The sequence below is a fragment of the Cebus imitator genome, unplaced genomic scaffold (genome assembly GCF_001604975.1).
Source record: "Cebus imitator isolate Cc_AM_T3 unplaced genomic scaffold, Cebus_imitator-1.0 Scaffold295, whole genome shotgun sequence".
NCBI lineage: Eukaryota > Metazoa > Chordata > Mammalia > Primates > Cebidae > Cebus > Cebus imitator.
The window spans coordinates 1,272,873-1,295,982 of record NW_016107610.1 but is presented as its reverse complement, the minus strand read 5'-3'; the positions used below and the strand labels follow the sequence as shown (position 1 = coordinate 1,295,982).

The window sequence follows — 23,110 nt, the reverse complement described above, 5'->3', positions numbered from 1 at the left end:
AGATCACACCAGTGCACTCCAGCCTGGCACCTGGTGACAGAGCAGGACTCTGTCTCAAAAAAAAAAAAAAAAAAGACAATAAGGGCATAGTACATATACTCTTTGGTAACACTGACTATATCATGATCCATATCATAAAATAATTCATATCATAAAATAATCTTCTATGATATTGTTTTTAGCGGCTACATAATATTCCGTGTGTCATAGTTTGTTCAGTCAATCTCATTTACTAAATAAATTTTTCTTTATGTAAAAACATTTTACGTAGCATTTATAATAACCATTTCCATAGGTAGATCTTTGGGGATATCCAAAATGATATTCTTTGACATAATTTAGAAAAAATGCCTAGTATAAAATTCCTGAGTCAAGAGCATGCTCATTTTTCAGGTTTTGAAAGCATATTCACAGCTCACCCTTCAGAAGGGTTCCACCCTTTTGACACTGTTGCCAGGAGTGAGTGAGAGTATGTTTCTCAATACAGTTCCTGACCCCAGGGATTATCTTTCTAGTTTACTTTTAAATAACCGATCATTTGATATGTAGTGTATAAAAATGATATCTCATTGCCGTTTTGGATCACATGTGAGGTAGAGTTATTTTGTGTGTTTGTCATTGGTTTTGTGAATTGTGTGTTTGTGTCCTTGGCCTGCTTTTGCATTAGGAGGTCAATTTCTTTCCTTCCTGTCTCATGAAGTCTTTAAATGGTCAGGATATTTGCTCATTGACTGTCTTGTATGTTGACGAAGTTTGTCCCAGGTAAGCATTTACCTCTGGACCTTGTTTATGAAGGTCATTTCAATGGAGAGAGATTTTTGTTTTTTATTTAGCGAAGCTCTTTAGTCTTCCTTTATGGTTTCTAGCTTTTTGGAATCATATTTAGAAAATCTTTTTCATTCCACTCCCTGGCAAAGGTTATAAATGTTTATTTATGCTTGTTTTTGAATCCTGGATTTTCTTTTCTTAACTTTAAATTTCCAAGCTCCTGCATTTATTGGAGCTATAGTGCAATCGGGTTCTAATTTTGTTTTCTGACAAATAAATAGCTTGTTCCAGTACTTTATGGAAAAGTCCAACTTTCTCCTGATGTTTTGAAATGATTCTTTTATTATAGACTAAATTTTTATACATTAAGCTTGTTTATGGTCTTTCTCTTTTGTTTATTGATCTATATCCTGTTTTGATTCAGCGTCATATTGTTTTAAGCATTGAAGTTTTAAAACATACTTTAATATATTTTACTAAAAATTTAGGTATTTTATTGTAAAAAGTTTACAGACACACTTACTGGTTTTATTTTTCCAGGTGAAACTTAAGTCCCTGCTATTTAAAAAAGTCATTAAATTTTGATTGAGATTCATTTAAATTAATACATTAAATTGAGGATGAATTGGATTTAATGTATTAGGTATTCCAAACGAATTTGGCATATTTGCTATTCAAGTAGTAGTAACAAGGCAGGAGATGGAAGTTGAGAAATCAAATATTTGGCCACAGTAATCATTCTAGGAGATTGGAGAAAAATATCTTTTGAAAAAAATTTTAAAATTCAAGCATCCAAACATTAATTAGTGACAAAGGGTAACATTAACCCTTAGAGCAGTATAATATGAATTTTATTTTCATTCCAAGGGCCAATGGGGACGAGATGGCCTATTTCTTACTCTGAAGGCACATCAGTGAAGGAGACAGGTGAGACTGCCAGGCAGGCCCTGAAATCCAAGGACGTTCCTGCTGTGCACCTGGCCGTAGTGACAGCCAGACAGTTTGGTAGCTTCCCAGGTGCCCAGCAACCTAAAGGAACTCGGGTTAAGGAAGAGAACTGATGTCAGCAGGGCATCAAGAACACATAGACTTCTGTTGTTCCAAGGAAGAGGCTGTGCCTTTGGATGTTTTCTTTTGGGTGGCCACATGCTAGGACCTCCTACAGTGCAGAAACCTCAGTGGGTGGAAGCTGAGCCCCAGACCCGTGTGGAATTTGACAGCACCAGTCTCGGACAAGGAGAGGGAATGTCAGATTTAGGGAGGTGGTGGCCTCTGCTCAGAGTGTCATCTTTGGAGTCTCCAACATATGAAAATATTTCTGTCATTGACATTGTGAGGCATTGGCACTGGTGGCAGAGGGGCTGGATTGGGGTGTCAAGCAATACCATTTCTCACCATTTGGGCAGGAAAAGAGTCCACAGGCTAGGAAGGGACATTTCGTCTTCATTTAGGAATGATTTAGAAACACACTTTGGAGAGTTGAGCTAAGGAAATTTAGCTTCCAAGGAGGAATGAAGCTACCACTGGGTCCGAATGGAGTCCTGAGAAAGCCTTAGTTTAGAGTAACGGTTCCGACTTCTGTTTTGCAAGGTCCTATCTATCTAGTATGTTTCTGTTTTTTTTTATTTTGTTTTGTTTTTTTACTGCGTGTTGCTCTGTCACCCAGGCTAGAGTGCAGTGGTGCGATCTCAGCTCACTGCAACCTCTGCCTCCCAGGATCAAGCGATTCTCCTGCCTCAGCCTCCCCAGTAGCTGGGATTACAGGCACACACCACCACACCTAGCTAAGTTCTGTATTTTTAGTAGAAATGGGGTTTCAGCATGTTAGTCAGGCTGAGCTCAAACTCCTGACTTCATGACCTGCCCACCTCAGCCTCCCAAAGTTCTGGGATTACAGGTGTGAGCCACCGCGCCCGGCCGCCATCTCTGTTTTACAGGGGAATACGTTATCCGTGCCCTCGACTGATGGGGGAAACAACTCAAAGGTCAGATTTAGGCTGGGCTTTAAGATCTTCTTCAAGCCTAGAAATTGAGCAACCTCAATCTCCATCTTTTTACAAGATTAATTTGGAAAACCCCAAATATAGGAAAAATAGTTCATTCTAGTCCAGTGTTTGCCAGGCATGTTTTCTAGAGACCCTGCAACCCTCATTGTACAGAGAACTAGAGGGCACCTGGTTTGCAATATTCTTGCAAATTACTATAGATTGACTGGACTGAGGTACCATGCTGTAATCCAGGAAAAACTGCCTGTCACTATCCAAGCCAGAAAGGCTGGCCTGGGCCCCAGTGCACCACCAGACCCCCACCCCACCCTGCTGACAGGATGTCCCATGTGACATCAGCAGGCTTTCTTTGACATCAAGAGAAGGCAGGGAGCCTTAGAACCTTCTAGAAGGATACAGGGAGTAGCCTTGAGAAGATCTCACAGCTAGAAGCTGAGATGTTTTATTTGTTTATTTCTATTGTAATCTTTATTGGTTAACACTTAGTCCCATGAGTGAATCTTTTCATTGTTTACAAAGAGATTTATTCTCGAGCTTCCAAGGAACCCTCCGTGCCAGTTTCCCAAAGTACCAGTTTTTTAAAAAGGATCTTTATCCCCATCTAGTGGCCCAAATGGTAAGTACTTCGGTCTGCCCGCCTCAGCTGTATTTGCTGTGGTGGCGAAGTGCCGAACATAGAGAGGAAAACGCAGAAAATAGGAAGCCTTGCCTTTTCTTTTTCATTCTGATCCAGGATTCAGAGGCCCTGCAGCAAGGACCTTGCTACACCATCATCCACAGACTTTTGGTAAATAATGAAATAAATAGCACTGTTAACCTGGAGTAGTCTCCTGAAGAACCTTTTGTATTTGTGTTTTCTATTCAAGGCAATGCATTGATAGAAGTTGGTGAATCCATGAAGCTAATGGCTGAGGTGAAAGACTCTCTTGATATTAATGTAAAGCAAACTTTTATTGATCCACTTCAGTTACTACAAGATAAAGATTTAAAAGAGATTGGGGTAAGTCTTCCAGGATATAAATATATCTGTTGCAAAATGATGTTTATATTTAAAATCATTAGAACGTTTCAACAGGGACTCGCTGATGGAATCATCTTATGATACTTGTAGGTAGGGTAAAAATAACTCAGTTTTATTTTCCTGGGTTCACTGGAAAGGAGTGCGAGGATCCATTAGCCCTATCTACCCTGGAGATAGGGCAGGATAATGGGACGGGATGTAAGCCATATTCTTCCAGCTGGAAATTCTGTATCTAGTTGAAGCCAGCTCAAAGCCAGGCTAAATATCCATATTTCTGCACCATTTATCACATAAAGTAATTGTATAACTTTGTAGTTGATTTTTTAATTATCAAAATCATACCATAGTTGCAAGTTTTGATGTGTTGCCCTGGTGGTCATTACTTTCCATTACTTCCCAAGAAAATCAATACCTAGAAATTGAATGTTTCATTTGGAAAACTGTTAAAAATGGCTTGCACGGGAACTTTCAGGTACCTGGAAGTAACTGCATACCACTTACATGGTGGCATTTTTGTAGATGTGCAAAAACAGCCCCGAGACTTCTGCACAACCAGGGACTTCTACTCTCTTATGGATATGCACAGAAGATGTCCTCCAGGTGCGCTCCAGCATGTCTGAGGGCAGCCTGGGACAGCTTGGAGGCCATTTGGGCCTTGCGCGTATCCTGTTTTCCCTTCTTCAGACCTATTGATTCTCAAAGTGTGGTCCCTGGACCAGCAACATCAACATCACTTGTGAAAAATGCAAATTCTTGGGCCCCATCCCTTACCTCCTGAATCAGAAATCTTGAGGGTGAAGCCCAGCAAGTCTGTGTTTTATAAAGTCCTCCAGGTGATTCGGAGCCATGCTAATGTTCAAAAACCACTGTTCCAGTCCATCCTTTCCAGACTGGGAGTCTGGGGTGTGCAAATAGGGAGAAAGCACAAAGCAAAGCGTCACCAGGGAGCTGGAAATAATTCAGTGAGGCTGGGTGGAGTTCATGTGCTGAAGGGGTAGCAATAAGGCCACAGAGGAAAGGAGGGGTCAGGCCGTGAAGGGCTGAGGGGCTGCATCTTCACTCCACTGCCTGTGGGCAGCCAGGACGGTTTGCAGATCAGGAAGGGCGCCCTAGCTGTGGGCTGGAGAATGGACAGGAGGGAGTGCGATGTGATGCCAGTGGTCAAGAGCGGTCTTTGTCCTTTCACCCCTTCTCCTGGCCGAGTCACCTCACTCCCCAGCCCAGATATGCTTTCTTTTGGGAAGCTGTTTGTTCTTTTCCTAGACTCCATGGGGTGTCCCTTCTGTGCCCCCTGCACCATGAGCACTCTTGCTTACTTTTTGCTCATGTTGGGCGGCCCATTCCTTGGGGTGAGGCATTGGGGTTTGTTCATTGATGTAACCACAAGCCTGCCACGTGGTTTGTGCTTACACACTATTTTAATTTTAATTTTTGTGGGTATGTCGTAGGTGTATATGTTGGTGGGGTATAGGAGATGTTTTTATAAATTATTTTTGAATGGCTGATCCTAGAAGTGATAGTCTGGGTTCTGGGGATGCCAAAACATCTCCCCCAAATGTCTCCTTTGCTGACATCTAGCAAGTTTCATTTCTTGTGCTGTCATCATGGAGGAAGGTCATAAGAAAAGTCAGCACTGCTCCTTCACCTGGCCAGCCACAGACACATATGTGGTCCTGAGTAGTAAGTGGGTGAAATGTGTATAATATACTTATACTGGAATGTTGCAGTTCCCTATGCAACAAAATAATTTTCTAAATGCCATCTTGTTACTCAGCTGCTGTTTGATGTAGAACTGTACATCTAAACTTAAATTATGTGGATGATGGAAAGCGAAGAGTCCAAGGTTTAGGAAGCCTTTCACAGTCTCAGCTCTGCCCTGTGTCCCTCAGAAATCAGGGGTTGGGAGCCTGTTTATTTGACACATGGCTGACTTTCAGATGTTTGTGTAGAGGTACAGAGGGATTAGGGACCAGCCCAAAGTCACAGAGCATAGGAGAGAGATGCTTCTTACTCTTTGGGTCCCGTGTGCTCTTCACCGAGTCATGGAAATTAGAATCAGTGCTTCCTGCTAAAATGAATAGTGCAAGTTATCTCTGTGCTTCAGTGGGATGATCAGTTTCCACATACACTTTAGATGTCAAGTATCTGATTTATGAGGATTACAGCCATAAACTCTCCCTCCCTTGTCCTGTATAGCTATACCCCTCTATACTGTTTCTCATGGGGTCTCTGCTTGGACACAAACTCTGATGGGAAACCTACTGCTACACAAGGCAGCCTGTTCCGTGAGTGGACAGTTCTGTTATATTTTGTTAAAGGGGTTATAATATTGTTTAGAAATTTTACCACCTCAGAGGTCATATGTGAGTAATATCTCTCCTTTGTATTCATTAACAGTGTTTTATGCAACTTATTTCATGATTGTTTGGGAACTTTATGGAGATCGATTTATATTCTAAGGGACAGTAGAAATTTGTGTTTTTATAGTCTTCTTACTACTTAGTCAGGACTTGACAATAGTGCCAGAATAAATGTTCCTACTTTGTTTTGCTTGGCTAACCTGGTTAGAAATTACCTGGACATGAAGAAGTCTGAAGTGAGGGATCGTATAAAGAACGCTGGAAAATAATATCTGAGCATGGATCTGAGCATCTTTATGTGCCATACAGACACTCATTCTATCACTGATCTGTCCATTCATTCCTTCATTCCACAAATATTCTTTGAGCACCTGAAGTGAGGGGAGCCTCCATCAGCTGCTGGGGTGCTCCCAACAGCAGTGTAAGGTGGGCTTCTGCCCTCTAGAATCTAGGCTGAGAAAAAGCAATGACCACTTCCATAGAAGTAATTTTTTGTGCCGGGTTTTGGATGTAGTGCCTCTCTGAGGGACTCCTTTCTCTTTCTTTAGCACCACCTGAAAAAGCTGGAAGGCCGCCGCCTGGATTACGATTATAAAAAGAAAAGAGTAGGTAAGATACCAGACGAAGAAGTCAGACAAGCGGTAGAAAAATTTGAAGAGTCAAAGGAGTTGGCTGAAAGAAGCATGTTTAATTTTTTAGAAAATGATGTAAGTATTTAAATCAAACAGGAGACATTAATGTAAATGAATAAAACATTGACTGTATGACTATGATCTGCGCATGTTGAAAAGCTCTAAAGCAGAGGTGTCCAATCTTTTGGTTTCCCTGGGCCATTTTGGAAGAAGAATTGTCTTGGGCCAGACATAAAATACACTAACAATAGCTAATGAGCTTTAAAAAATTCCAAAAAACTCTCATACTGTTTTTAAGAAAGTTTACATATTTGTGTTGGGCAACATTCAAAGCTGTCCTGGGCCACATGCGGCCTGTGGGCCACAGGTTGGACAAACTTGCTCTAAAGCCTTGGTTGCTATGCAAGTTTCCAGAATTATCTCCTTTCTCCTACCAGAGATTATTTCAGACATCCAGCAAGCCTTGCTCACATCTTTTTTTGGAGGCAGAGTCTCACTCTGTTGCCCAGGCTGGAGTGCAGTGGTGTGATTGTGACTCACTGCAGCCTTGACCTCACAGGCTCAAGCGATCCTCCTACCTCAGCCTCCTGAGTAGCTGGGACCACACGCATGCCACCAAACCAGGATAATTTTTTGTCAAGATGGGGGTTTCACCCTGCTGCCCAGGCTGGTCATGAACTCTTGGGTTCAAGCCATCTACCCGCCGCAGCCTCAAAAGTGCTGGGATTATAGGCATGAGCCACTACACCCAGCCCCTGACTCATATCTTAAATCTTGAGGAGTCCTATTTATCCCAGGATTGCTTCAGAGGTTGTCTCTGAAGATTGCGAAGTAGACTGGCTTTTGAATGTGAGACCATAGCATTTGTGGTTTCACAGGAGAATGGAAAGTCCAGGTCATGTGGTAATTTGCCATTTTGCTAAGACTGAAAAGCAGTCGGCAAGGGAGATGTTTAAGGGAGAGCAGCTGTCATCCCCAGCTCTCTGACGCCTTTACCTGTCATAGCGCACATTCAAGACACAAAAGCAGGACCTAAATTTTTCAGCTGTTCCATAGCGGTGCTTGTGGGCCTGGGAATTGTGAAGGTCTCAGGTCTTATCCCTCAGAAATGTCAGTCTTCTATTTGTTTAAGTAAAGTCAAGTGAAATGGAATTAAGGAGGCCCGGTGACTCTTGGCCAGGCAACACACAAGTGGGGGCAGCCTCCCTGCTCGGCCTTGAGTTGAAGGGGCCATTGGCACCATGACTGCCTGAGTGAAAGAGGTGTCGACCATCTGCCTCCCTCCTTAGCCTGTGCTTCAGCCTGGGCTCAGCGATGCCAGGAGCCGTCTCAGCACCAGCATTAGCTTGGGTCCTAATTGTTAAGCTTTTAAACCTGTGGGAACAAGTCAGGAGGTTTATTTATCCTCAAGACCATGCTGTAATTATAACAGTTGATTCAAGGGTACACTGAAGGCTTACATCTTTTGAGTGAAGCCAAACAAAATGTATTGACCACCGTTTATTTACTGTGGCGATGTGTGGATGTGTGAAGGGATTATGTCCAATAGTGACAAGACATTCATCCCAGAGAATTTATTCTCCCAACTGGAAATGCCAATTTGAAATTTCCCATGCTCATTAAACCGCTGAGGCCTGAAAAGTACATTCTACTATATTATTCCTTTTAAATTTTTTTTTTTTTTTTTACTTTTTTTTGAGAAGTAGGAGGAGGTGTGGCAGTTTGGTATCTCTGTTTTTCTTTAAATATATAAATTTTCTCTTGAAATTGTCCCTAAGCAACAGCCATTTTGTTTTGTTTCAGATTGCCATATTGTTTTGAAGTCTTTAGAAAATGTATTTGAAGTGTGACATGTATCAGATACTCCTTGTGGGGCCCTGCTGGCTCTGGGCCCATTCGTGGTTTAAACTCTGAGATTGTGTCTTGTGTGTCAGATGTGCCATCTGACCCATTTGTTCCATTCATTACCTTCATGGGGGAACCATGATGATGAGTTTTTGCAAAGTGCTCGTGAGGGTAGCCTGTCTCAGCCATGCCAGCCTTGCAGTTGACCCAGAAGACCTCAGCTTTCCCCTTAGTATCAGTCAAAAGTCAAAAAGGATCCCTTCATTATAAAAGCTCAGTCATTTGTCCATGTTTTGACAGTGAAATGTATTTTGCCTGTCACAAATGGGCTAAGCCCTCCCACCCTGTGCCGGCAGAAGGAAGAGCTGGTTCCTAGCCCAGTCTCCTCAGGGACCCTGGTGCCGGCCTTGCCCCACCTGGTGGCAGTGTTTTCTCCAAGGCTTCCCATGGGAAGCTGACCTGTGGGTGAGTGGAGGTTTCCCCTGTTCAGCTCTGGGGAGTCGAGGCTGCTTCCTCAGCCTGGATCCTGGGGTCTTTACCTTCACAGGGAGGGGTTCTCTGGCTTCTACTTCTGCTATTGAGGTGGGAGGAGACCAATGTTATGAAACAGAGGGGGGCTGCCCAGGCTGCCTGGGAACTAGGTTCTTCCCTTCCTCCCTCCCCTGTCTCTCCTGCTGTGTGAAGCTGCAGTGGCTACTAGGTGTGCTGTGGCTGCTGGTTCTTGTAGTAATGGTGGTGATAGTGATAAAGACAGTGGTGGTGATGATGGCAGTGACAAGAGCTACCATTCACTGCCGCCCCATGATAATGGGGCTGAGGGGGTGCCGTTGATGGTCCCTATCATGGCGCACTTGCGTTTACCTTTTCTCCTACCCAGGTTAATAGCTGAGGAGACTCAGAAATAATTATGTAGGCTTCAGAAGCCCATCTTCACTCTGCTTGGGATCAACACCAGTTAGATCAGAGGGCAGCACCTCATCCTTTTCCATGTCAGTGTGTCTGTGCCATAGCTAGGTGGTCTGAACGTCCTCTCCTGTTGACCAGGCAAGGTAGAGAAAAATCTACTCTGGGTCACTCCTTGGACCTGGCATGCCAATGCTGATACTGCCTGGTGCATGGGGACAAACAGAGAATGTGACTTGTTTGGATAAAGAAAAAATGCCAGTACATGGTGGATGGGGCATACGTTGAACCCTTGGCCCTGTGTTTGGCCCATCTCCAACAACCAGGCCAGAGCTGGTGGTCCTGCAGCCCATGGGACTCTGGTTCCTGCCCCCTCTGAGTCACCACCTACATGTCCAACCTTGGTCCCTCAACCTCTTGTTGCTATGTTGCTTCCTTTCCTGGTGGGGAAGCCCTGCATGACAAGCTGTGCTTCAGGATAGCTGGGGAGGGCTGGATTTCCTGGCAGAAACTAAAGATGGCTGGGACCTGTTCTAATTACCATGTCAAACACAGTGGGTCTTCGGCTGCTGCTGCCTGATGGATTGGACGGTGCTTCCACCTGATCTGGTACCCGCTGGAGACAAGGTACAGAAACTGTCAAATGAGTGGCTACAAGGAAAGCCTGGTAGCAGGCAGTGGAGGCCCTGATGCATCCTCCAGACACAAGTGGGACATGCTTGTGTTACTGTGGTGGGAAGTTTTGGGATGTCAGTCACGGCCATTCACCCTTTGGGTTCTGACCAATGGAGGAAGTGACACAAAAGCCAGATTGGAATCAAGGGACAGCTCCTTAACTGATGAGAACACCTGAAAATTGTAAAATACAGAACTTCTGGTCCACTGTGCTGAAGGACATGGCCTGGGCCTAAAGTCCTGATGGTACTTTCTCCTTCTTGCTCCTTTGGTGGATGACAGCCAGCTCTAATGGAGAGCCAGCCTGCCTCACCACCCAGACACAGCCTGAGATGTTGAAACTGGGTGAGGGGAAGCCTTGCCAGCCCCAACCCTGCAAAGCCAGTGACTGCAGCAGAGCAACCCATCCTACTAACTTGGGAGTACCCCCAGCCTCATCTACGGGAGGAGAATGGGGCTGGAGAGAGGACTTAGAAGCATTTGCTCCAAAGAGAAAGCGAATAAGCAGAGAAAGGTGAATGACGGGAAACCCTCTGCGATGGGTGTGCTTGGTGCTCTGGTGCTACCTGCCCATTTCTGTCTGGCACTGACAATTCAGAGACCAAAATCTCACTCTGGGGGAAGAGCTGGTGCCTCCTCCAGCCCTCATGTCTTGTTCTGGCTAAGACACAGTAAAAGCTTCACCAGGGAATGCCTCAGAAGAAATTGATTGCCAATGCTCTGACTGATGTGAGGAGAACCCTGACTGGATTCACAGACTTGGTCTCTCCTGGGTCTCCAGACACAATACTTCCTAGGGTTTTCTGGCCAACAGGCCATTTGCAGGGGTTTCCAGGGTGTGATCATTCATCTGGCCTCACCTCTGCATTCTCCCAGCAGAGAAACAAACTGGGGGAGCCACACAGGATCACATGCCAGCCCCTTACCCAGAGAGCAGGACTCTCTAGGAAGCCATGTTGGAAGGGAGAGCTTGGGCCTGGGCCCACGATAGAAGTGCAGTGAGCTATTCCTGGCCTCAAGTCTAGACCTTGGATCTTCGCAATTGGCCCACAAGGCCTGAGCTCCTGGAGGGAGAGTAGATGCAGGACCACGAAGCCAGATGACACACGATCTTGTGGCCACTTCACAAACCCACTTTCTTGAGAAATCCAGAGCCCGGAGCCAGGTCCCTACTGCCTTTCATCTCAGTGTCCAGACACCCTGGTTATTAGGGCCAAGTGGGTGCCAACACCGCAATCTCATCAGTTAGACAGATACCACAGGAAGGGGAGGTAGAGAGACATGACGTGCTCACTCTAACATTCCTGGGTAGAAGTTATATCTATTTTCTCATCTGCTTTTGGCAGAACTGGGAATGGGAGAACAAAGAAGAGTCTGCTTTGGCCCCACACTGTAGCCTTTGGTTGTCTTGTGAGTAGGAGCTGGAATGGAGACATTGAGCATCTTTTCACATCTTGTCTGAGGCTGAGCAGCGTCGTTATTCGATAGACAGTGATGCAAGCCAGGAGGTCTTTTGGTTCTCCAACTTTCCAGGGATCCAAGAGGGGCAGCCCCGTGACTGATTTCTTGTCAGGCCAGGCTGGGCCTGGCAGGGTTCTGAGAGGTACCCAGGGCAGCCCTCCTCTTGGAGAAAAGTGTGGGAAAGTCAGGAGACTGGTTCCCAGCCTTCATTGTCATTTCTCGGGAACAGCATATCACCCATAGGCTTGTTAACACACTGTCCCCTCTTCTGTCTTTGCAGAGTTTGTTCCTCACAACTTACCATTAGCAAATGTAGGTCTTTGACATTAGCAGAAATCAGAGATATTCCATAGAAGATGCCTATTTCAGTCCAGTGAGCCCAGGTATCTGCAGTACTGGCGCTCTCAGGATACATTCCCCAGCTATGGGATCCTCCCTCCATCCATGGGTTCCCAAGACCAGTGGAATTACTAGATTCCAGATTCTTGGGGTCTTTCCCTTGGTCTAGAGTAGCATTTTCCAAAATCCATTCCTTGGGATGTTAAGTGTGTTTTGCATTAATAATGTCTCTGTGGTCAAATAAGTTTGGGACACCCTGGGTTAAATAAAATGAAACAGTTTTCTTTATCACAAAACTTTTCAGAGTCTTTATTTGATAGTATGAAAGATTAATCTCTAAGCAGTTCCTAAGAGAAAATACAGTTGGCAGTTTACCAAATGTATTTGACCACAGAATTCCATCACATTATTATATTATTACTAATGTTTCAGGGAGTGTAATATGTGGAATAAGACGCATTTGGAAATACTAACTCGTGGAAAGCATACCCAGCACGGAGTGAAATAACTGAATTCTGTTTCTGGTTTTGCTTCTGCTAAGCCTCTGGAAAAATCATGTCACCTGACTGGTATCAGGCAAATTAGCAACTGCATTTGAGAAATTCTTTAGAAGGATAAAGTAGAGAATAAAAATATAAGGGATTATTATCCATGTTATTAATTTAATTGCCTTACTCAAACTTTCTCAGAAACTCTGAATAAAGGCTTTTGCCTCATTGGAAAAGGCATCTGTTTATGACCAGACTGCAAAATTCATGAGAAATTTTCCATAGCTTCTCTGAGGAATCCAAAAAGAGTGGAGGTCTTTGATATGATAGAGCAAGAAATCACTGGTCGTATCACAATGTAAATTGAAGATGACCTCTATTGGAAATGCACCTTTTCAGCTGTGAAAGAGAATGGCTTGCCATCTTTCGAAGATGTACATTTCTTTATTCATGCATGCCAAACACACTTGCAGACCCCAGGTCTGGACAGGCGTCAGCTGCTCACATCCCAGTTCTCCTCCTGTCCTCGCCATGGGCTTCAGGGTGTGCCACTCCCTGCTTACTTACCCGGCTGCTCACCAAGTCCCCTGGTAAGTGATTGCTAAAGGGTCAGAGGAGGAAGGTTTCCAGACCTGCTTCTCAGCTACCAGTTTCCACAGTCCTCTTGGAGAGTTGACCTAAGACAGCCTTTGTTACAATATGCAGTCCTTTGAGCCATTCTTCCTTTGGGTACAGCCTGAGTCCTTTGCAGTTGGCCCCCAAGGCCGGGCTAATGGCTCAGATCTTATGCAAGAGTCCATGGGGTTTCCACAACTCTTAGAAACTTCTAGTATCCTTAGTCCACTATAGTTGGAGACATCTATTCTCTGTTTCCATCCCCAGGATCAAGGTACTCCCATGGCCTCATATGCTGCTAATCCTCCATTAGTTTTCAGCTAAAGAGAGGTTTGGAATGAAATGCATCCACAGGTGACACTCGTGTGTCACTTGTGGATTGTGCATTGTGCGCAGTCTGTCATGGGAGAGAAACTGAGTTCATTCCTGTTTTGGTGTTACCCCTCAGAAGAGAGTGAGGGGCCCTGGGGTACAGCCAAGTCAGCAATGAAGTCCCCAGGCCCAGCTACATGGGCTCATTGCCCCATGAGCTTTGTTCCTATGTGTCTCCAGGCAACAGCTCCCGTCGCCATCAATGGGGGACCCTGGCCAGCACTAATCTCATTGTTAGGTTTTTGCATGGTTAGAGGATGGGCTAAAGCAGCTCTGTATCAGTTTCCTATTGGAGCCATAACAAATGACCACAAACAGTGTAGCTTAAAGCAACACACATCTACCGTCTTCCAGCCTAGAGTCCTAAAATCAAGGTACGGGCAGGGCCACGTTCATTCTGGAGGCTTCAGAGGAAGAAGCTGCTTCTTTGCCTTTTCCAGCTTCTACAGGCCACCTGCATTTCTTGGCTCATTCTTTGCTTCCTCCCTCTTCACAGCCAGCAGCATAGCATCTTCACATATTCTGACCTCTGTTTCCATTGTCACATCTTGTCTGATGTTGGCACTCCTGTCTCCCTCTTAAAGGACATTGTGATTATGTTGAGCCATTCAGACATTCCAAAATAATCTCATTTTAAGATACTTAATCATAACTGCAAAGTCCCTTTTGCTATGTAAAATAATGTATTTGCAGGTTTGGGGAATTAAGACTTGGACATCTTTGCAGGCTCCGTGATTCTGTCTACCTCAGCCCTCTCTGGTTATGATTCCCTGACTCTCCCAGGTAGCTTCACAGCCCTCACTCCATGCATTTGTCATCCACCAAGGCCTGTGCCTCCTTGACCTCTAACTTACATGGAAGTCTGCTTGCATGATGAGTTTCTCACTTCAAGCATCAGCTGAGTGTGAGCCCATCTGTAGTGGCTAGTGTGCTTCACTTTCAGAAAAGGGAGTGGATTCTCTGGAAATCCAGTTCCTTGGCATATATCATATGAACATTTCCATGGGTGAGGTCACACTTTGCTCTCAAGGTGGCACCAGCAAAGTGGCAGCCTAGGTCTCAACCCAGAAGTGGAATTAAGCCTTTCTCTCTATCCCAGGTGACATTCTCTGATTCAACAGATGGACTGTTAAAATTGCAACAATGGAAGAAATGTTTACCTTCTGGTCAGGTTTTGGCTCTTGCTAGGCCTGAGTTTGTTGCTTTATCTTGGTTCTGCCTGTCTAGGTATTTATTTCTAGTTGTGGTTTGGGAGGCTGAGTCCAACTCTGTTGGTCCCCATGGTCCCCAGCACACAGCTCAATGCTCAGGACCTGGGGGACAGCTGGAAGCTTACATTTTCTGGAATCAAGAGGAAAATGATCTACTCATGGCCTGGTCTCCACTGTCAACAAGAGAGACTTATAGCCTAGTAACCACCCCTTCAGGACTTGTCCTGAACACCTACTAGGTGCAGGCATTGGGCAGTGCTGCCGTTGTCTCCCAAGGTTTAAGGGTTTTCAGGATTCATTTCCTTCCCAAAGTCAGCCACCCAATGAGCAGTTACAAATGCGTCTCTAAATTACATCAGCTTGTTTTTTAGCCACAGCAGAGAGGATAGCTTGTAATCCCCCTCAGCCCCTTCCAGTTCCCCAATCTGGAATATGTTTCAAGAAATATTCATTTAGCTTTCACTATTTCTTTAAAAATTATAAAACGTAGGCATTTTAAAAAGTGGGTTATAAGATAGGACAAATAAATTTTACTAAAGGCAGAGAGGCGTGGCATAGATTTTACCAAGCACACCATTCTAGCTCTATAAGGAAGAAAAGTTATTTCTATAGCAAATTCTACTATGATTGTGCTAGGCCATGGCGCTGGACTTACTTAAAAGTACGTGTAAAAGCCAAAGGTGAAATTTAAGAAGTCCTAGGATTTGGTAGGGGCCAGGCTGTCTTTGTTTTGTTTATTGGGTTTTTGGAAATTTAAGGCTAGGCTTGTTGCTTTTCCAGCCACAGAGCTTGGTAAAGTAAATGAAACCCGACAGGATTTCATTGTTCAGATGCTGATCACAGCTTGGCACACATGGAATTCCATGTATATCTTACATGCATATTGAGCTGTGTTTAAAATAGCGTAAGTGGGTAAGAAAAATTTAAGTACAGACAACTAAGGAATGATTTGCAACTACAAATGAAAGTAGCTTGGATCTTTGAAGGCTGACAAATCCATGGTTGGTTAGGCAGGGTGAGACTGTGTAAATGAATAAGCAAGCAGACTTTGCTCTAAAGCTGAGTAAAAATGAAGTGTGGAAATGACGCATAGGCATTGGGGAAGCCTGGGAAGGGTAGGATTGATTTTATGTCTCTGTCCAGCTCTAGAATTGATTGGATTCATGCTGGGGGAGACCTGTCACTTCAGCCCTCTGAGGCTTGCCTCTGGGGCTTCCAGAATTAAGCTTAATCTCTTTCCTGTAGGAGCCCCTCGGTTATGTAGGGGTTCAGGAAAGCTCTCAGGCCTTCCTTGGTTTGCTCTTCCTCAAATTATACAGCCCCATATCATACAGGCTTTTCTTATAAGACCCAGCTTAAAAAAATTCATTGTAAATTGGTCACTAATTTCATGAATGTCTTGATTTGTGGGAAGCAGAGATGCCAGTGTCTTTATAGTTCATTCCCTTTAGCTCTATGTTTCAGAGAAATTACGTTGAGTGAATAGCAACAAAAAGCATATAGGGGACAGGAAAGTCTTGGCCCAGGGGCACATGTTGCTCACCGCCCCCTTTCTTATCTGTTTAATTTACTGTACTTAACTGTTTAATTTACTTAATATCTTGATTTGGCTTAGCTAGAAAGTGCAGGTAGAAACACTTCACTAAGTACGCAGTTCCTTTGCTAAACGTTGGCTTCATTTATAACTGGAAGAACTTTATATCTCTGTTTTCAGATCCATGAACTTTATAGCATAGAAAATCTGAGAAAAGTCATCATCTAATTGGAAAAACAGGCATTTTTACTGAGTTAAATTCAAAATCACAAATAATTTGAACATGTTTTTCCAGCATGTATAGCTCCATACCATGACCTGTGTGATTACTATACAGAGCTCCTAGATGAAATTAAATGAAATGGACCAGAGCCGAGGCAGACGCTGGCCTTCCCTGCCAAGCTGGGTCTTTGTTGCTGGTCTCCTCTCTCTCTGGATGTTATACAGACTCTGGCCTCCATGGAGTAATTTTCCACTTCTGCTGCAGGTAGAACAAGTCAGCCAGTTGGCCGTGTTCATAGAGGCTGCATTAGACTATCACAAACAGTCCACAGAGATTCTGCAGGAGCTGCAGAGCAAGCTACAGATGCGGTAAGCGCCTCCATGTTTCTTACCAGCCAAGGGCTATGGAGGTGACATCTACTGAAATCCATCCATCTGTCTCTCTGTCTGTGTGTCTGTCTCTCCATCTCTCCATCTGCCCCTTGCCCTGCCTCATTCTGTTTTGAATTTTCTTTCACTGGCTTTCATGGTTGGGTGTGGATGGGACTGCGTTAATAAGTACTGGCTTTGGCCAATAGGATAGAACTGGGAAGAGGGATCTGGCAGCTTTTCTCTTTTTTATTTTCATTAAATCCCTTTTATTGTAACCTGTGTTTAGGGCAACTAACCAAGTTGCTCCCCATCCTTGGACATCAACCCCTCTAAAACTATCCTGGCTTCACTGCTAATTTGATGAGAGTTTAGCTCCCCATTTACAAAGGGATAGAAAACATCTAGAGCTATGGAAAAAAGTGAGATGATGTATGGAAAATATGTAAATATCTGTTAAAAAAAGATATGTTTTCACTTCACCAGTATGAATTTCAGGCTGTGTTCATAATATTGACAGGTATTGAAAGTGTCAGAAGTATCTTCTGAACAATTAAAGAAAGATTTCTGTGTTCCTTGTGACTTTAATCATAGATGTAGTCTATACATTTCTGAAAATTAGTAATATCATATATAGTATGCATGGCAACTCTATTTATTAAAATATTGGGGTAAAAATACCCGATTTTTTTAACCAGGTTTGATAACAGAAAATTGTTTTGTACATGATTATGGTAATGCGTAAATTTGGAGGAATTTTTACTTAAATCAATGATATAATTACATAGGGAAGACAAAGATGTGTTCAGATCCAGAAGCGTCCACTTCTGCAGGCAGATAGTTCATCTGTTACTCACAGGAGTGTATTTTCATCATTCTATCGTAATCTATAAGAGCAGAGTGAGGGAAAAGGCAGCTCTCATCACTAGTTGCTGACCACGTCCCAGCACTTGCCGGATGCCTCAGAGACTTGATGAAGACAATTAGCCTTTTTTTTTTTTTTGAGTTGGAGTCTCACTCTGTTGACCAGGCTGGAGTGCAGTAGTGCAATCTCAGCTCACTGCAACCCCCATCTCCCAGGTTCATGTGATTCTCCTGCCTCAGCCTCCCAAGTAGCTGGGATTACACACGCTTGCCACCATACCTGGCTAATTTTTGTATTTTTAGTAGAGATGAGGTTTCACTATGTTGGCCAGGTTGGTGTTGAACTCCTGACCTCAGGTGATCTGCCCACCTTAGCTTCCCGGAGTGCTGGGATTACAGGAATGAGCCACCATGCCTGGCCCAATTAGTCTTCCTCAGTATGAATTTCACTCACAAGCTTAAATAGAGAGTTGACAAGCTATATTTGTGATAACACCTCCACAACTTTGGGCTACTCAAGAGTCAGTGTGTAAAAATTGTGCCCTTCATGACCACTGGCTGTAACTTAAGTTCCTATGCTCATCAAGGCAGAGAGAAGGTGTGTTTGGAAAGCTTTCCACATTAGATGTCTGTCTCATCTTATGGTGTGTGTTACAGAATATCAGCTGCATCCAGTGTTCCCAGACGAGAATACAAGCCAAGGCCCGTGAAAAGGAGTTCTAGTGAGCTCAATGGTGTCTCCACCACCTCTGTCGCAAAGACGACAGGTAAGTTGCTGAGTGTGCCTTTAGTAAAGCACTTCTAGAAACACTGATTTACCGCTTGTTCCCGGGTCAGTGAATACACACAGACCCTGGATGTCTTTCTTTGGTTGTTTGGTAAATCCCCTTTCCCCCAAAAGTACCCCCTTTTTCTGTTCCCTGGGGAAGAATTCTATCACTTGTATAATATGGCATTCAGAACCAGGCCATAGAAGCATTATTGCTACATCATCCTTTATATTTAATTTTTTAACTCTGAAAACATTTTCTTTAAGTTGAAATTAGCATTTTTGAGCAATTGCTTTATGCGAGATACTGTCTTAAGTGCTGCATCATTATTTTTTTATTAAACAAGTGACACAAATATGTTTTTTGTAAAATAAAAAAGTTTAATGGTAGAAGTCATTCTATAATCTCTTGTGATCACCCACTCCATCCCGGTTCCCTTCCTAGATGTAGCCACTGTTAAAAATTTGGACTAACTATTATCATATCTATTAATGTACATAGATATACACATAAACACAACATTTTAGATTTTTTTTCTGCTTTTTATTTTTTTTCTTTTTTGAGACAAGGCCTTGCTCTGTCACCCAGGCTGTAGTGCAATGGCACAAACATGGCTTAGTGCAGCCTTGACCTCTTGGCCTCAAGCAGTCCTCCTGCCTCAGCCTCCCCTGTAGCTGGAACTACAGGTGCATGTGACCATGCCAGGCTAATTTTTAAATTATTTGTAGAGACAAGGTGTCACTTTGTTGCCCAGGCTGGTCTGCAATTCCTGGGCTCAAGCAATCCTTCCACATCGGCCTTCTGAAGTACTGGGATTACAGGCATGAGCCACTGTACCTAGCCTTTTTTCTGTTTTTTAAATGCAAGATCGTACTAGGCATATTGTTTTGCAGTTTGCTTTTTAAAAATGTATCAATTTCTTGGAGTTATTTCCATATCATGTATATAGATCTATCCCACTATTTTTAACAGCTTCAGAGTTTTCCATTATACCATTTCCCTGTTGGTGGACATTAAGGTTGTTTCCAGCTAGTTGCTACAGTGACTGTCCTTTATCCACTGTGCTGGCTACACTACTATTAAAGTAAGAACACCTGCTTGTGCACACACATGCCAGTAGACTTCCATTTCTGCGAAGCACTCATGGGAAAAAAGTGATATCCAGTCTTAATTTGCATTTCCATGATTCTTAGTGAGGGTGAACTTTCTTTTCTGTATTTTAATTTGTATTTCCTTGTGTCAGAATTGTCTGTTTATGTCATTTATTTGTGGTTTTTGGGGGGTAGTTTGCTTTGTCTTATCGTTTTCTAGGAGTTCTTTCCATATGAGAATATTAATAATTTTTTTCCTAGTTTGTCATTTATCTTTAAACTTTGCTTATAGAGTGCGTTGTTTCTTTGTTGCTTTTGCTATTGTTTGCTTTGTTTAGTTTTGCTTTGAGTATACAGAAGCTTTTATTTTGATGTGGTCAAATGTATCTATCTTTTGCTTATGACTTTTACATTTTGTGCCCTGTTGTGAAAAGTCTCCCTATCCCCAAAGTTATTCTTTTACAATTTTCTACTACTTTGAATAATCTTTTCTTAATATTTAGATCTTTATTACAAGGATTTATTTTTGTAAATGAACAGAACTCCCAAACTATCTTTCAGAGTTGTGCTACTGTTTCACATTCCCACCAGCGTGTATTAGTGATCCAAATCCCTGCCAGCATTTGGTGGTGTCACTATTTTTTATTTTAGCCGCTTTGATAGGTGTGTAGCGAATCTTACTGTGGGTTTAATTTGCATTTCCTTACTGACTAATGATGTTGAATATCTTTTCATGTGTATATTTGCCATCTGTGTATCCTCTTTGGTGAAATGTTTCTTCATGTCTTTTGTCCAGTTTCTAATTGGATTGTTTAGGTTTTTACCATTGAGCCTTAAGAATTCTTGATTTATTCTAAATATAAGTTCTTTCACATACATGTGATTTGTAAATATATTCTCTCTGTAGCTTATCTTTTTATCCTCTTAACAAGGTCTTTCACAGATCAAAATTTTTAATTCTTATGAAGTTCAGTGTATTCAGTTTTACTTTAATAGATTGTGTGAAGTCTAGGAATTCTTTGCCTAGCCCTAAATCCTAAAGATTTTCATTCATTCATTCACTTATGACAGACTCTCTTTTTATAGCCCTGGCTGGAGTAGAGTTGTGCAATCTTGGCTCACTGCAACCTTCGCTTCCTGTGTTCAAGCGATTCTCCTGCCTCAGTCTCCCGAGTAGCTGGGACTATAGGTGCACACCACAATACCCGGCGAATTTTTGTATTTTTAATAGAGATAGTTTCTCCATTTTGGCCAGGCTGGTCTCGAACTCCTGACCTCAAATGATCTGGCTGCCTTGGCCTCCCAAAGTGCTGGGATTGCAGGTATGAGCTACTGTGCCTGGCCTCTCCTGTATTTTTTCTTAAGTTCATGATCCACTTTGAGTTAATTTTTGTATAAATGTGAGACTTAAGTTGAGATTAATTTATTTTGCCTATGGATGTCCAGTTGCCCTTTCAAACACACATTGCTCATATAAGCTGCACAGTCTGAATTTTCTTCCAACCCTATTGCTATCCTTAAAGGTTTCTTTTTTTCATTTAAAAACAAAAATTGTCAGAGTAATAAGTGTATGTAGTTTAAAAAGAAAATGGTAATATGTGTATGTGGTTTTAAAAAGGCAAACGTAGTTACCTCTATCTCTGTATGAAAACATGGGCAGGACCCATGAATTTTCTCGTTATTAAAACTAAGAATTATTAGAATATATGTGTATATAGTTTAAAAGAACATGGTGCAAGCTTTTTTTTGGTGAGAAATGGCAGTTTCCCCTTCAGCTCCTCTCCCAGTGCTTATTTTCTGCTCTCAGAGGAAACACTTTAAAATCTTTTATGTATTTATTTGGTCCTTAACTTCATTGTGCTCGTTTTTTACTATTTCTTGATTTTTCGGTTTTGGATAAATGGATTGATTTCCTGATATGGAAAGTAAGGGCTTAGCTTCCTAACCCTTGGTCTTCCATATACTTCTCCCTCCCTTCACCCTTCCAATTTACTTATAATCAATATTTTTGTTAAATATTCATTGTGTAACCATCACTTCCACCATATGGGACTCTTAAAATGCCCTCCTTCCCTTTTTTCCCTGCTGTTATTTTAAATTGCCTACTTATGGATGAAAATATTAGCAGGCTCCATGACTTTTCTGACTACTTTTGGGTCACATAGTTCTCCAGTCACTTGAGTGTGTAAGTGCAGGCTCGTGCAGTAGTCAGAATGCTAAGACCCAGGTCATAGTCTAAGCTATAATCTTGATTTAATGCTTGGCTTTCACTCCTCCCCAAGCTCTGGCCTGTTGCAGTGGGAACACTGGTGTCAGGGAAGAGGTTGTATTTGGCTTTTTCTCTTTCTCCATCTACGCTTTCTGTTCTTAAGTCCCCAGAGAATATATCTTAAGCTCGCTGAGGACTCATTTAAAAGGCTTTCTCTCTTAATTTGGCATGAAATGGAAAGATCACAACACATCCTGCCTCCTCCACACTCTCTCCAAACATTTTTCTAAAAATCCTTTTTAATCTCCATCTTCTGACCTATTTATGCCATAGATGTAGGCTGGGATTAAAAGTCATAAAACTAGTTTCCCTCATCTCTTCTGTTTTCATTTGTTTCCAAATCCTGCATAAGTTGTCTTCTGCACATCTGTTAAATAACAAAGCAAAATAAAACAAAACAAAAACCAGTCTGGGGTCTCATCCAAAACTTCCATTTTTACATCCTCTAACACTTACTTACAATATCATGAGCACAGAAATAATATTCATAGCACTATCACATAGTGTACTATCGCTGCATTTCTATTCTTATGGAGTTGTTGTCTTGATGACTGTAGCTTTATAAGTTTTGAGATTAGGTCCTGTTAGTCCTCTAACTTTGGTCTTCATTTTAAAAGTTGTTTGGCTATCCTAGTTCCTTTGCATTTTCATGTGAGTTTTAGAGATCAAATTTTCAATGTTTAAAAAAAAAATCCTGCTCAGATTTTTATTTGGATTGGGTTGAATCCATAAATCAATTTAAGGGGAATTGATAGCTTAACAAAATTGAGTGTTCCAGTCTTGAACACAATCTATTTTATTTCCCATTTATTTAGGTCTTCTTGAATTTCTCTCAGCAATGTTTCACTGTTTTTAGAATATATATAGACCTTTTAAAATTTTTTCCATCAATCTCTAAGTATTTTATCTTTATGCAATTATAAACAGCACTTTAATAAAATTTCCATTTCTAAATTTTTGTTTCTAGTATTCATAATATTCCATTGATTTTTGTATATTGATCTTGTATCCTGCCATGTTGTTAAATTTAATCTTAGTTCTGGTGGTTTTTTAACAGACTCCTTAGTTTCTTTATATAGATGTTCATGTCATCTATAAATGAAGACAGTTTTACTGGATATCTGGATGCCTTTGTTTTTCTTGCTTTTTTTCACTTGCTAGAATATGTTGAATACAAAGGATTAGAGTGGACATCCTTGCTTTGTCTCTGATTTTAGGGGAGAAGCATTCAGTACTTCATAATTAAGGATGATCTTAGCTGTAGGTTTTTCACAGTTTTTTTTTTTTTTTTTTTT

General features: G+C 42.3%; 1 protein-coding gene across 4 annotated transcripts in view; it reads left to right on the top strand.

Annotated features, from left to right (window-relative positions):
* SH3GL3 (SH3 domain containing GRB2 like 3, endophilin A3) overlaps window positions 1-23,110 on the top strand; it is a 146,128-nt gene that overhangs the window by 102,296 nt on the left and 20,722 nt on the right. For all 4 annotated transcript variants that reach the window (XM_017502253.2, XM_017502252.2, XM_037729130.1 and 1 more), the window contains exons 5-8: window positions 3,641-3,774; window positions 6,704-6,862; window positions 16,718-16,821; window positions 18,343-18,452. In XM_017502253.2, the coding sequence (XP_017357742.1) occupies window positions 3,641-3,774; window positions 6,704-6,862; window positions 16,718-16,821; window positions 18,343-18,452 (507 nt within the window). The remainder of the gene's footprint in view (window positions 1-3,640; window positions 3,775-6,703; window positions 6,863-16,717; window positions 16,822-18,342; window positions 18,453-23,110) is intronic.